This window comes from Mustela nivalis (genome assembly GCF_964662115.1).
Source record: "Mustela nivalis genome assembly, chromosome: 5".
Taxonomy (NCBI): Eukaryota; Metazoa; Chordata; class Mammalia; order Carnivora; family Mustelidae; genus Mustela; species Mustela nivalis.
Genome location: NC_139024.1, coordinates 52,835,888 through 52,850,524, shown reverse-complemented (window position 1 = coordinate 52,850,524; position 14,637 = coordinate 52,835,888). Strand labels below are relative to the sequence as shown.

Here is a 14,637-nt window from a genome sequence, read left to right as displayed (position 1 = left end):
CTTGATCCCAGGACCCTGGGATCATGACCTGAGCTGAAAGCAGAGGCTTTAACCCACTGAGCCACCCAGGCGCCCCTGCTCATGAATTTTTTGAAGCCATTCTTAGCATCAGATTGTCAGCGAAGAAGTAGAGCTCCTCCCTCAGAGAGGGAGGTGTTTCTGGTTTTCAGCTCAACGTTAACAAATTTTCTAGCAGCTTGGTATGGCATGAAAAGAGCTCATATGACAATGGTCATTGAATACTAATGTAAATGAAATAGCAAACGGGTAATTTTTTAAATGTTCTAAATGGGGTTCAGAAGGCCAATAACTTAGGTAAGTGCTAAAATTCTTAGAGGGTATAAATCATCACTTCCTCCTACAACTTAGTTCTTTAGAGAACTACACAAGTAAACATTAGTGTCTTATCAGAATTCGTTTCATTTCTCTTGATTTCTCCTCCCATTTTTCAGGAAGATAACTCTGTTTCGTCCCCATGTGTTTAAAAGGGTGGCCGAAATAGATGGCCGGTAAGAAAATCCTGCATGAAGAAAACTGGCTAGGCCACGTGCCTGAGGAGTTTGCATCTGTGTACTGTAATATAAAAATGAAGCAAGTCCTAGAGTTTCCTTATCTTTAACCCATCTACCAGTGCTGTAATAGTAGGTGTTAACTTCCCTCCCCTCCCCTGTAACAGGTGTTACTTCACCTTAGTATCTGTGTGGTCTGGGCCAGGACTCTACGGAGTGCTCCCTTGCTTGGTGGAAGAGAACATCTGACTTTTAGTTCCCATAGATGTTATCTGGAGTCAGGGAATCCCTCTCTTCTCTTTTCCCCTTGTTCCTTTCCTGACATGACAGCTGAGGGCTGCTGGAGCCGAAGAACTCATTCTTACTCAGTTGGAGTGTCCTAATAGGATAGGCATCACGAGAGGAATACTTTTTTGTTCAAAGGGTAGGTGATTCCAACACTGAAGACATTTTAAATATGAGAGGGCAGCAACCCAGAGGCCTAGGGCAGCTGAGGACATTTATATTTGAATCCCCACACCCCAAACACATCACTGTGCAACACTCCCTACCCCCTGCCAAAGGATCACTCACAGGGAGCGAATTTTTTTTTTTACCGGCCCCATTTATTTATGTTTTTTGGTGATAATCCTGTCAAGATTTAACTTACAAATTATAGAGGAAAGCCTGCAGGATTTCCACATTAACACAATTGTGTCAGTTGTAAATAATTTATAACAAAGGATATTTTCTGGGGAAAAATACCTGCCCTTCTTTAGGATCTTGGCTGCTGTATGCAATTAGCTTGTAGGGAACAGTTGGATCAAGTAGGCTGGAAGGTACAAGTGGGGGTGTAAAGAAGAATCAAACTATTGCCCCTCAATAATAAACAACAGTGAAGGCATGATCTCAGATTGCACAGCTCATGGTTCTTTCTCATTTCCTCGTTCTTCTATACACACATCTCTAGATTACACAGACTTTTCTCAATCTGTTTTTATCTGTGAAACTGCTTTGTTTAAATATGAGAACATAGCTTTTGATGTATTTGGAATTTTGGGTCTTCGGTCTTACAAAATGATCAATGAAAATAAAAACTTTTAAGTCCATATACTCAATACAATTTTTCCCTAAGGTTTTCAATAAAAGTTAAAGTAATTTTAAAATGTGTTTTGAGGGGCTCCTGGCTGGCTCAGTCAGAAGAGCATGTGACTCATGGTCTTGGGGTTGTGAGTTTGAGCCCCAGAAAGGATGTTGAGATTACTTAAATAAAGCTTAAAAATTTTTCAAAAGTATGTTTTTAGAAGTTTCGTAAGTTTTGAAATGACTGTATAGAAATATCTTTAAACTGAATGATATTGTATGTTGATCTCTTTCCAATTTACAGTGTGGTAGTTCACATCCAAGACTCAGAGCTGAGGTGATGGGAGAATTAAAATGAGTAGGAATGAAGACACACTGAGAGACGTACATGAAGCAAAGGGAGAAGGCTTGGTTCTAACCAGTTCATCTCTGGACACATTAGGGTTTCCATGTGTCTAACCTTATTTTCATCCTTGGTGGTTTTATATTTAACCAAAAAACCCAAAAAACTGTTTGCTGTTCAAATAGCCATGAAACATGCACTTTATTTAGGATTCTAGAATTGAGCAAGACCAGAGAGCTGAGAAAAATGCGGCCAGTGCCCAAGAAAAAGTCAGCCACACAATTGCTTAAATAGCAAGGGAGATGAGAACATTTGTGAACAGCAAACTGCAAGTGAGGCTTTTCCCTCTTTCTGTATGGTGTGGGCAGTTTTTCATTAGAATTACCATTCAGTTTTAATGTCATCAGTTACAGAAAACCTGGAGTCCAGAAAAGAAAAGAAGTAACTGAAGTCACTATGATAGGAACAAAGTGGCTCAATCCTTAAACAGGAACTTGGGGACAGTATAACTTAACAGAGACCCCAAATGACCATCTCAGAAGCTTGGAAGCTTCTGTTATGTGGCATCATCACTGCGATGTGGGCAGAATGGGAGAGGGTACAGACGGTGCCTGGGCTCCTGGGCACACCACACCGTGGTACATTTCTATATGTGACGTCCAGGGAAATCATCAGCAAGGTCTGCCTCAAACCCCCAAACTGAAGAATAGAAATCTGCATCTCTGCGTCTGGGTTGTGGGAAAACAGTGAAGAACAACTTGAAACAGCCATCAGTGGCTGAGGAGGGTCGCTGAGTATGAAAGTGAATGGTGGAGCCAAATCACAGATGATGAAAAGGCAGTAGGAGAAAGATGAGGCCTTCTGTCATCTGCCTGTGGAAGAGAGCAAATCTGATCCTCAAACGACTGGAGACCTTCAAATGCTTGGGGAGGGCTGGTGATGGCTATTATCTACTTGTACTGAGAATTAGAGCAAAGAAGCTGTATGGTTTCTTTTTTTCTTTTTTAAGGTTTTATTTATTTGAGAGTGTGTGAGAGAGAGAGAGAGCATGAGATGGGGGAGGTCCAGGGGAGAAGCAAACTCCCCACTGAGCAGGGAGCCCGGTGGGACGGGACTAGATCCTGGGACCAGGATCCTGACCTGAACAGAAGGGCAGTCACTTAACCGACTGAGCCATCCAGGGGCCCAGCTGTACATGTTCTGAAAGACGGCTTACATGGGCCTTTTCTCTCTCAGGAAGACACGTGAGACACAAGAACATGTTTGAGCAATAAGTAGTGGATAATCTTCTCTTTGAAATTATTTTTAAATTATCTTAGATGCAAAACTCCTCCAATCAGATACAGGGGAGGTACTTTTAGAAGTCCCATTCAGTCCATCTGACAATATAACTATTTTGTAGACCTTGATTCTCCTTCTTTAATTCTTAATTTCCCCATTTGCAAGATAAGGTTGGTATGATTAAATCCAGGTAATATAGTAACAGTAAAAGCAACTTACGATGATGATTAGATTAAAAGGTTATTTAGAAAGGCGTAAGGATAAAATACAATTTATTAAAGGGATATTGTACACATGGAGGTGGACATCTTTTCTCAAGTATTTCAACACCATAGCAATGCTAAACCGTGTTTAATTTCTTCATATATAAAAACATGTGCCGAAAGATGAATGCCTTATCAGTTTTTATTTTATTGGGTATGGCTATAGGTGACACCCTTTTCTAGAAAAGCAAACTGCAAAGCGTCACAGAGAGTGCAGATATCCTAAGGTCATTCACACGGTCGTTTCTCCAGTCTGCCCTGAGGAGAACATTAAATCTTTGCTCAATTCTAAACATTCAACAAAATGCATGGACCTCTTGGGAAATAAAAGTAATCAATTTCTTTGTTTTTTCTAGAACTAATTTTCCATTTATTAATGTACTCTCTTATATTTCTGACCCAAATTAAGCCCTTTGCAAAAGGGACAATTTACCTTAGGTTCAGTCTGAAAATAAAGTGTTCTACAGTTTTGATTCAAGTATTTTAGAAGATTTGCCCCTTCTGATAAGAAGCCATTTTATATAAATAGTAATATGGGAGTGTAGACAGGCACCACACAACAGAGTCCTCTCAGGATGAGGATTTCTAGGATGTGTATAATCCCGACATGAAGTGATGATGGGAATAATTCGCCTTTAAAATCCTACAGACTAAAGGGAGAAGATGCTAAGTTAGATGCCAGTTTTCTGTAAAGAAGAATTTGTGCAAGGCTGCTTTCTGGTCTGGGAAAACATGAACCTGCCATGAACAGATTGCCTGGCCTAACATCTTACAGTGCTAAACAAATGATGGAGAAAACTGGCCTATTCCACCAGATGCAAGAACCTGCTGATACTTCTACATGGGACATTTTTACAAAACCTGCACCTAGAAATCCCCTCAGTGTTCTGCTTTTCAATTTGAATGCATTTTTCTCTTCCATCAACACAGATTCCTGTTGAAACCAAGTGACAGTATAAATAAAGCGGCTGTGTTCTGGACTATCGGGCCGTGTCGAGTAGATTCGAGAAAGTCTTAATGGTCCTCTTGGCACTGTGCCCTCGGCTAAGTTTATGTTAAATGTTTGACTTCCACCCCTGCTGCCACCATGGTTTCCCATCTCCCTCCAGGACCATGTCACAGCTAGTTGTAATCCAGAGTCAGGGCGTCTTCTCCCAAAGGCAAGCCTGAGGGGACAGCCACCCAAGGGACCTGAGGTCAGAGGCCCTGGGATAAACTCACCCCACATGCCCTGATGCCTCCTCGACGTGTTCGCGAGGGTTACGATTTCGACATTCCTGCTTGAGGTCTAAACTCACTTGAGATCCTTTCTCAGAAGTAGGTTTTGAAGGGGAGAAAAGAAAGGAGGGCACTGGAACAGGAAGGCCTCCGAACAAGAGAACGCTGTGCATGAAGTGGTCCACGGCTGCTGGGGGCCACTGGTCGGCTTCTAAACAGTAAAGGGTTAGCATTGTCATTTGAAGGCCGCCCCTCAAGAGCCCGAATTTTCTGCCTTGGCTCAGGGAAAATCGCTATTTTCAGGGACAGCGTACCTAAATCAGAATTAGATTGATGAGTCTTTACTCATATGGATTCCTCTCTAAATTCCCAAACATCTCACTTACTCCTCAAAGAAACTCTTTCTACAATAAATAAAAACAGGTTCGGGGTTTGCAGAATTTTCTGGGGTTTCAGTATTTTTCTCAGCCCAGTTCAGATCAAAGAGGTTATAAAGACGCAGAACCAATCTACGGATCAATGATGAGGAAAACAGCCTCGCCCCCTGCTCCTCGAGTGACATTTGTCACAGATACATCCCGTTGATGAGGTAGTCAGACTCCTCAGACGTGATGGGCCGAGCTTTCTTGAGTCTCTGTTTCACCAGGCGCAGCCGGCAAGCAACCATGAGGAGCAGCAGAGCTGTGATGGCCAAGCCCAGGGCCAGTGGCAGCACCGCGCCTGTGAAGCGGAGAAGAGCAAACAGGGCGGGTCAGCGATAGGCCACTACGACGCCACAGTTTCCTGTGGGACAAGCGCTTGGCAGGCACTGCTCCAGTTCTTCTGAACCATTCCAAAAAGCAGGGCCTTGTCTATCGCCACTTTACAGGGGAGCTAAGTGTGCAGGTTACATCATGGGTCTGAGAGCAGGTGTCGTGCTCCAACCCACACTTCTTTCAAGCCACATCCTGTACCGAGTTCCTACAAACATGGGTAGCATAGCGGGCCCCAGGGTTGCAGCCGGACTACCCCTCCACCCCGACCCCCGCTGCAGCAGACTGAACGGACCGTGGGGAAGACATGGCACCCAGGGGAATGGCTTTTAGCGCAGTCACAGATGACATTGGGGGATTTGCACATGAGCAGTCTCTCGGAATAAGTATGGACTCACTCCTGATTTCTTGTACTGGTTAGGGCTTGAAGAAATTCACTATCTTTTCTAAATCCAGAGAACCTGCCCTCAGCCAGTAAGAACTACTGCTGAGAGCCAACTTCCAACTATGCTGGCATGATTCCGGCTAAGGGTACTTGGAGAAAACATCTCTCTAGTCCCCTTTCCCCGGGTCTCTCTTGGGGGTTGCATCCTAGACGCCAGGAGGAGCAGCAGCCTCTGGAGGCTGGCAGGAGTCTGGAAGGGACAGGGTGTGCCCCGGTCGGTGTTCCTGATCAAGCTCCACCGGCCCTATTCTTAGTCTGACCTATTCTGGAGCCAGACCAGGCTTGGAGGCGATGTGGTGGAGCTACTTTTAGCTTGCAGGGGTCTTGCCAACCCGTGGAATTAGAGGGATAAAAATGCCCATCGCATAAGCTGCTTCCATAACCTTCCCTCTCGTTCCTTCCCTTACTCAGGCAGCATTCAGTCAGGGCTGTGTGCCTGACACAGAGCTGAGTGCTGGTGACCCACAGCAGGCCCGAGCTACTGAGGCCCGGCACTGTACTAAGTGTCTTAAAAAAAAAAAAATGGTATGTATATTTTTAAAGACTTATTTATTTAGACAGAGAGAGAGTTTTAAGTAGACTCTACACTCAGTGTAGAGCTGACATGGGGCTCAATCTCATGACCCTGAAGTCATGACTTGAGCCGAAACCAAGAGCTGGACACCTGACGGACTGAGCCCCTCAGACGCCCGCACTCTTCTAAGCGCTTTATGGTATAAATCATTTCATTCTCATGACCACCATATGAGTTGGCACTATTATTCTACCCATTTTGCAAATGAAGGAACTAAGACATCAAGAATGGAGTGACTTGTCTAAGCTTGTAAGGTCGGTGGCGGAGCAAGGACAGGGCCCCAGGCTGAGCAGCTCCAGACCTACTACCACACAGAACTTCTCCAAAAGGGAAATGAGGTCATGATTTTTAATGACTTCAGGTCTGGTAGACAAACATTTAAATGAAAACATACCAGTAAGTACTATAATTACTGTGATAGAATTAGATAAGAAGTGCAGATGTAAAAGGAGTGGTATGTGTATCTGGTTCCTAGGATTTTTGCTCCAGTGGTTTAAATGTATGATGGAGCTTCTTTGGGGGTGGGCTGGGGAGATTAAGTATATTTTCTGACATTTTTGGATTGAGATGCTTATACATGTTCCAGGTAGAATTTTCTTAAGGTTTCTGGAATTTTGTTTTAAAGATTTATTTTATTTATTTGAGAGAGAGAGGGTGAAAGAGAGCATGCCCCCTTGGTAACAGGGGAGAGACAGAGGGATACCAGGAGAGAGGGAGAGAATCTCATGCAGGCTCCCTGCTGAGTACAGAGCCAATATCACAACCCTGAGCTCATGACCTGAGCTGACATCAAGAGTCAGATGCTTAACTGACTGAACCCCCCAGGCGCCCCATAGGTTTCTGGGTTAGTTAGGCCTTAAAATGTGAGAGTCTTTAGTGTTAAGGTTGTGGCTGCAGCCACAAAGTAGAAGAGATTGCCAGAGAGATTGCAAGAGATTGTCAGGAAAAGAGGGAGGCCCACAAGGGAGGCCCTAGGAAACGCCAGCATTTAAGAGGGCAGACAAAAGACAACCCAAGAGAACAGAAAGGAACGGATCGGAGAAGTGGCAAGGCAGTCGAGGGAGAGGAGTTTTGGAAGTACAGGGAAGAGACTATTTCAAGGAAGTACTTGGCTGAACCAAATGCTAAGAGCTCAAGTGGGGTGAAGACCGGAGAGGCCAACGGACTTAGCAATCAGAAATTCTTTTCAGGGAGACTGAAGAAGGCATACTGTCTTGTTTTTATGTGTTGGGAGAGATCTGAAAGTGTCTGCCTCTGTTGGGAGAACGAGCCCATAGAGAAACAGATTAAAAACACCTCAGAGTTCATCAATGATGGAGAAACATACCTGAGAAGATTAGGGGCTTGAATCAACGTCAGCAGGCCGCACAACATGTAGGTACTTGGGGTCTGGATTATTCTATTGGTTAACGGTTATGCTTTAATGTTGTCCAGATTTTATTTTATTTTAAGATTTTATGTATTTATTTATTTGTCAGAGAGAGAGAGAGAGAAAGCATAAGCAGGCAGAGGCAGAGAGAGAAGCAGGCTCCCTGCTGAGCAAGGAACCCCACATGGGACTCGATCCCAGGATCCCGGGATCATGACCCAAGCTGAAGGCAGCGGCTCAACCGACTCAGCCACCCAGGCGTCCCTGTTGTCCAGATTTTACAAAGAACACCCTGTGGCAAAAAGAAAGCCTTCTCCACGTTCAGATCTATAATTTAAGAACCATCTTTCTTTCACATAAATCTTCTTTTACTAATTAGTTTGTGGGATTTAGGACTAAACCTACATTTCTACAAAACCAGGTCAAAAGGGTTTTCCTTCTAGTTAAAAGCCACCAAAATCATGGAATTGTGATATTCTTCTTGTACTCACTATACATTCCCTGGACCTCCAACACTCCTCATACCTGTTGCCTTTGGTCTTTATCGCTGGGAGCAGCCGGAGAAAACCTGGTGCTCTAAGATCTCTACTCATATCACAACCAAGTCAAGCAGAAGAGCCCCCGTTCATCAGGCTCGTCGTAAGAGCCACGAAGTGCGCTAAATGCTTTAATCGTCCCATTCATGCTCCCAAACGACTCTGAGGAAGAGACAGTTGTTACCTCCCAACCTACTAATGAGGAGGCTAGGATCCAGAGAGAGAAAATCGCCCGCCCCAGGCCGTGGAGTTTAGTGGTGGAGCGAGGGTTTGAACCTTGGCATCAGATGTTACACCTGGGAGGGAATGTAGCAATAATCTAGTCCAATCAACTTATAAAAGAGGAGCCAAAGTCCAAAGATGTGAGGCTACGAATTTAAGAGCCCAACCCCGCAGCGTGATAGAGGAGGTGAGAATCCCACGGTTCTTCGGACCACGGGTCTTCCGTGGACCCTGGCAGCTTGCTCTGATAACTGCAACAGGAGGACCTGCGATTCTGCAGACACTTATACTCGGCAGTGACTTTCCAGGTCACACATTTACCTGCTTCTGGGGCTGGGTGTTCCCCTCCTCCTCCTCCTCGATGGCTCTTGGACTCAAAAATGTAATTTTCCTCTTTTCTGTTCTTCCCTGAGGAACCACGATCTACAGGAAATAAACAGAACGTATATTGAAGGTACAGCAGAAACTTCAGAAAACAGACATGAAAATACAGCTATATTTGTTTTTTTTTAGGATGGACTTAATGGACTTACAGAATTTATTTCTCTAGTAAACCTAAGTCTGTGTTGGGTACTAGCGCACTAGGTGGCTCCCGTGACCAGTTTCGTAATGCGGAGGATGGGGCTGGAACAAAACCGGCGGCAGAGGGACGGGGAGAAGCACACGGCACACGGGAAACCCTACCCCGACCCAGGAGGAGGGAGGAGAGGCCTCAGCTCGAAAAGTCAGGGGTAATGTCTGGTCTTCATAGAATGGAAGGCAGAAGCAGTCCACAGAGGTTTTCTTTTAAAAAATGAACAGAGCGGGCGCCTGGGTAGCTCGGGTAGTTTAAGCATCTGCCTTTGGCTCAGGTGGTGATCACAGGGTCCTGGGATTGAGTCCTGCGTCCTGCTCCCTGCTCTGTGGGGAGCCTGCTTCTCCCTCTGAACCTCCCCTCTCTCGTGCTCTCTCATTCTCTCTCTCAAATAAATAAGGTCTTAAAGAAAAAGTGAGCAGTGAGCATACATAGGGCATTCAAACACGCGCTTTGACTTTCTCACCCAACCCTACTTGGCAGGGGTTCATCGCTTCATGTGCTCTGGTTTGGTCAGAGAGGTTTGACTCCTGCCCAGGTTCTTTCGAGTAGTAAGCAGGTCACAGGGCTGGGGTTTGGTTTATTTATCTTTACTTTTTTTTTTTTTTTTTTTGAGGGAGAGAGAGACTGTGTGCATGTGCCAGGAAGTGCTGGGAAGTGCAGAGGGAGAGGAAGAGAGAGAATCTTAACCAGCCAAGCCACCCAGGCGCCCCCAGGGCTGGGATTTAAACCCAGGTGTGTCTAACTGCTTATGGGAAGAAACCAGCCCTTGTGATATAATAATATGTCATTAATTGCTTACTTTATTCAGTTAGATGATACTATTGAGAGCGAATAGTGAGAAAGGTCAAATCTTAGGACTTTTATCCCAGGTCTGAGGAGCCACGATTGTACCATTGTATCATCTCCTATCTAGGAATGGACATTTGTGTGCTTATTACATTGACACTATAATGAGGAATGAGCCAGTGGAGTGGCCCTCCTGCTGTGATCACAGGGGAGGCTGTGGGACTATATAACTCTCAGTGACAATATATTAGAAATGATGAATTGATATGGGGAATTTTACTGAGAAACAAAACCAAATTTTAAAGCTCCTGTACTTATAGGTCATCAACAGGTACGTTAGTTACTCCTGCAACTGAAACCAGGCGACTTAAACGTAGTATTTACAAAATTCTTTGTAAATTGTTCTAAGGGATATGCCTGGATTTACTAAGGATCACAAAAATCAAGTGCTTGATGGAAAATTGTAAAGTTACTGCAGGCACCTACTAGAGCCAGAAAGCCATGGCTTAAACTGATCGTAGCAGTCACAGGCTAACACTGTTAAAGACAAGGGACTGCAAATACATTTATTTTCATTAAGGCATCCTTGACACTCCTTTTCACTGAGGCCTGCAAGCCATCTGTCACCATACAGCGCGGACCTTGTCCAGGATTTAGTGTGAAATATCCCCGACTGTGGCCCCCTCTCTGTCCTAATGGCCATAGCCTTAGGTCTCTGTCATCTTTAACTCAAGCACTGCCAGAGCCTCTAACCAGGCGGGATGTGTCTGCAAAGGCTCCTCCTCCAGGAGGCTGGGCCAGTTTGCTCCTAGCCCAGGCTGCCCCAGGCTCCCTGCTTTCTGTGGTCCTTCTCCAGGTTACTCAAAAGGACCCATCCAGGCCACCTGCATATGGCCAGTAATGTGGGCTGCCAACCATAAACTCCAGGCCCCAAGAGAATGAAAGACACGAGGAAGGCATATGCAATTCCTTGTAGGCCAGTGAATCAGATTTACCTTTCAAGTTGATTGCTATGATTGTCCATTTGGCTGTGGTGGTGGAAGGCCCGCTCCCATCCAGAACCATAAGAGGAGCAAAAGGAAGAGGAGCAGCCAGTGGGAGACTATACGCATGGGCAAAGGGATGGCTGCCTGGAGCAGTGGGAACCTGTGTCCCAGTAGGATGGGGACAGGGACTATTGAATTTAAGCCATTGGGGCTGGTGGAGCGCTGAGGCTATTGAGAATCTGGGCTGTCCTCCACATGGCAAACTGAGTTTAACGCCTTTGGATTTTGTGGACCAATTAAAAATTCAAAGTGATTTTTGTGGCCAATTTAGGGTTGTCAATTTTTTATTTTGCCAAATAAAGATATTGAAAGAAATGGTCATTTACAAAGGCCATTGCCTTCACTTCATGATAAAGTGAGGAAATGTGTAAACCCACAGAACATAATACATAAAAAGGACAGCTCTTTAAATGGAATAAATTCAGCCTTATAAAAAATGGACTGCTTTGTTCTTATTTCTCTTTTTGCCATGAATGAATGAAAGGTTTATTATGGGTGGGTACTGTTCCTTCCTCTGCTGTCTTTGGGACTAAATTCGGTTACCCTCCTTCTTGACTCCAAGGGTCTGGAAGCCTTAGTGGGCTTTCGAGGTCCCCATATTGCCCTCAAATCCCGACAAACACCCTTCTCTTTGGGTAGCTGGGATCACCTGCTTCTATAATTGTCATTCCCAAACTCATTTGTTCATGCAATTAATAGAACCCTTGTTTTCCATGTATTCAAACTCTTTCTGCCCATTGTTCAGAGCACAGTGGAATGTCCACGCCTTTTGCAGGCAGGGCCACCTATCCACGAGGCACAATGGGCACAGAGCCTGTAAAAATGTTTCAATTTGATTTCCCTTAAAATCACAAAACACAAAAACACAATGCATTTGATAATAACACATAATCTAGCCTGTATTACATTAATCTTTATAACAACACAGTCATAAAGAGTAATTTTTCTAAGTGGGCCCAGGGAAGTCATAATTCAGATCTACAAGTAGCCAACCCCAACTTTTCCAGTACCCACTGTTCTCTTCCTTCTGAGCATCTAATGCCCTAATAGAAAGTATTGTACAAGCAGGTCTTAAGGGAACTGTAGCTGTTTCTTGTCTCTGCAACTAAGAGAAAAGGTCTTTGAACTCAAAGAGGCTTGCTGCTGAAGTTGTCACCCCACTGGGGCTGGTATGACATGCTGAGTTAAATTACACACTAGCTGTGTGACTCTAAGTTCTTCACCTCTCTGTGTCTCACTGTCTTCATCCATAAAATGCGGTTAATGATTCCTGCACATCACCAGTTGCTATAAAGACCAAAGAAGTTGCAGTGATGGGCACTCAAGAAGTCCTCTCTCCAATAATATATCTGGCAGTGGGAAGATCACATGGCTGAGAACTCATGTCCTACTTTTTAAAAATAATGAGCCAGGAATAAAAACACCAAAATTTACCAACCTCCAATTCTTTTCAGAGGATTGGCTCATTTGTCTTTTACCCAGTAGAAAAATATAAAATAACTACATTCACAATCCCCCTCCAACCATCTCTTTCCAATGGAGATGAGTGATAGCTCATACTCATTCTGAGGAGGAACTCGGTACTGGGGCCGCCACTGCATTGTTTTTATTTTTTATTTGAATTAACTGTCTTACAGGCTTGTTGCTCTCTTACCCGAGGTTCCTAGTGAAAGCCACTGCCCTCAAATGCTCCAGCAAAAATTCGTCAGGCACGAATAGCTACTGAGAGACTAGATTATGTTTACATACAAAGTCTCATGCAATCCTTGTAGCAACACTGTGAGAAGCTACTATTGTCCTCTCACAGGCAGGTTGAGAGCAGTTAGTTCCCTGGATCCTAGTAACTCGTGGGGCTGGAATTAGAACCCAGGACTGGTCCAGAGTTGGAACATTTCTACTCAGCCACACTGCTCTCAGAGCCACAGATCCAAAAAATTTAGAGTTGAGACTGTATTTATTTACTCCTATCTAGGCAAATCAAAATCCCTAGGCAAAAACCACCAATGTAAGTATTTCCTGAGGAAGTCTGAGACAAAGGCCTATTAAGGATGCAGTGGAGAAAGAAGTTAATTGTACTTAGAAAGGGGATATTGCCTTGGCGATGGGTTCATGTGGAAAACTAGACAAATTCATTCTGCATCTTCAGTTGCCAACCGTGAAGAGTATTTTCTTAGCTGCCCTTACTCCTTGGGGAGAGAAAGCCAGTGCTGTAGGAGGTGGGAGGGATCCGGCATTAGGGAGAGGGCAGTGCACACAGGAGACTTAAGAAGACACAACTGCCACAGACTAGAATTTTCAGGGGATTTGTCTTGCCCAAGTCGGTATTTGAAATGTAAATTTCTGTTTTCTACATTTCAGGGAGGAATTCACTGCCATTTCCCAGACTGATTCACTTTTCCTAGACACCAACGTATGTAACACCCGAGAGAAATGCTTCACTTCCACGTGTCCTACGGTAGGCTCTAACGAGAGTGACAAGTCAGAACAAACAAGACAAAGATAGCATTTGCTTCTGTAAATAAATTTTCTAATAACCCTTTTAGAAAAGTTAATGTCTTAGGAAATGATTTTTCCCTTTTCTGAATGACCTATTGTGTTATATGTACACACACAGCCTTGCATTCACAGAAGGAGTTGGAAGCTGGATATGAGTTGTTTTAATTTTCAGTCACCATAGAACATGCAGGCATGTTCTGGAAGGAAGGTGGAAATACCAGCTGGAAAAGTGACTACAATATGGGCTTGCATTCCAGAATGTTCTATGGCTTCCTGCAACCACCTGCCAACTAACACAGACAACAGAATTGTTCTTTGTCACTATTCACTGGCAGAGCACACTGCATGCTGCAAAGTCGGGAAGAGGGAGCTCTCTTCAGGAAATGTTCTGGATCGTTCTAGAATAAGATCTGTCCATTTCCGAAAACAGCTGAATTTCTTAGAGCCCAACAGGCTATTCAGCTATGCTGTTTATCAGGCTCCAACAAATTCAAACTACCTTCCCAGAAATGTTGTTTCATAGATTCAGGATGTTTTCTCAATAAGAAAAGAGATAGTCCAGCATAATGAAAAGATGAAATACCCACAAAAAATACAGCGTACATGAAAAAATCCCTTTGAATACCATTTATAAGGATATCCTCTCTGGATAAAACACATCCCGCAATAAATCAAAGGTCACAGTTTCTCCCTGAAGCTACCACCAGAAAGAAGCTGAAGGGCGGGGCTTTGGCACATTTCGGGGAGGAGAATGTGAGAAAGTGCAGGCCGAGCCCCATGTGACCCTACAGTCCGTGCTCCCTCTGGATCCTTTTTTTTAAATTTAAAAAATTTAAATTTTTTTTAGCACAGTCAGTGCTCCCTCTGGACCCTTTTTAAAAAAAATTTAAAAAAAATTTTTTAAATTTAAGATTATATTTATTTATTTTACAGAAAGAAACACAGCGAGAGAGGGAACACAAGCAGGGGCAGAGGAAGCTGGCTTCCCGCTGAGCGGGTAGTCTGACTTGGGGCTCCAACCCAGGACTCTGGGTTCATGACCCCAGCTGAAGGCAGACACTTAACAATTTAGTCACCCAGGCGCCCCCATCTGGATCCTTAGGGAATCTGGCTGACTTGCTGGGCTGGACACGAATCCTCCAGTTTCAAAAAAAAACT

At 44.2% G+C, this 14,637-nt stretch overlaps 1 protein-coding gene across 3 annotated transcripts in view; it reads right to left on the bottom strand.

The window, feature by feature from the left end:
- Positions 1-3,450: 3,450 nt before the first annotated feature.
- The window catches only part of LRP11 (LDL receptor related protein 11), a 46,879-nt gene continuing 35,692 nt past the window's right edge, over positions 3,451-14,637 (bottom strand). For all 3 annotated transcript variants that reach the window (XM_082730285.1, XM_082730287.1, XM_082730286.1), the window contains 2 exons: positions 8,896-8,997; positions 3,451-5,396 (listed from right to left, as the gene is read on the bottom strand). In XM_082730285.1, the coding sequence (XP_082586411.1) occupies positions 5,242-5,396; positions 8,896-8,997 (257 nt within the window). In that variant the 3' untranslated portion in view covers positions 3,451-5,241. The remainder of the gene's footprint in view (positions 5,397-8,895; positions 8,998-14,637) is intronic.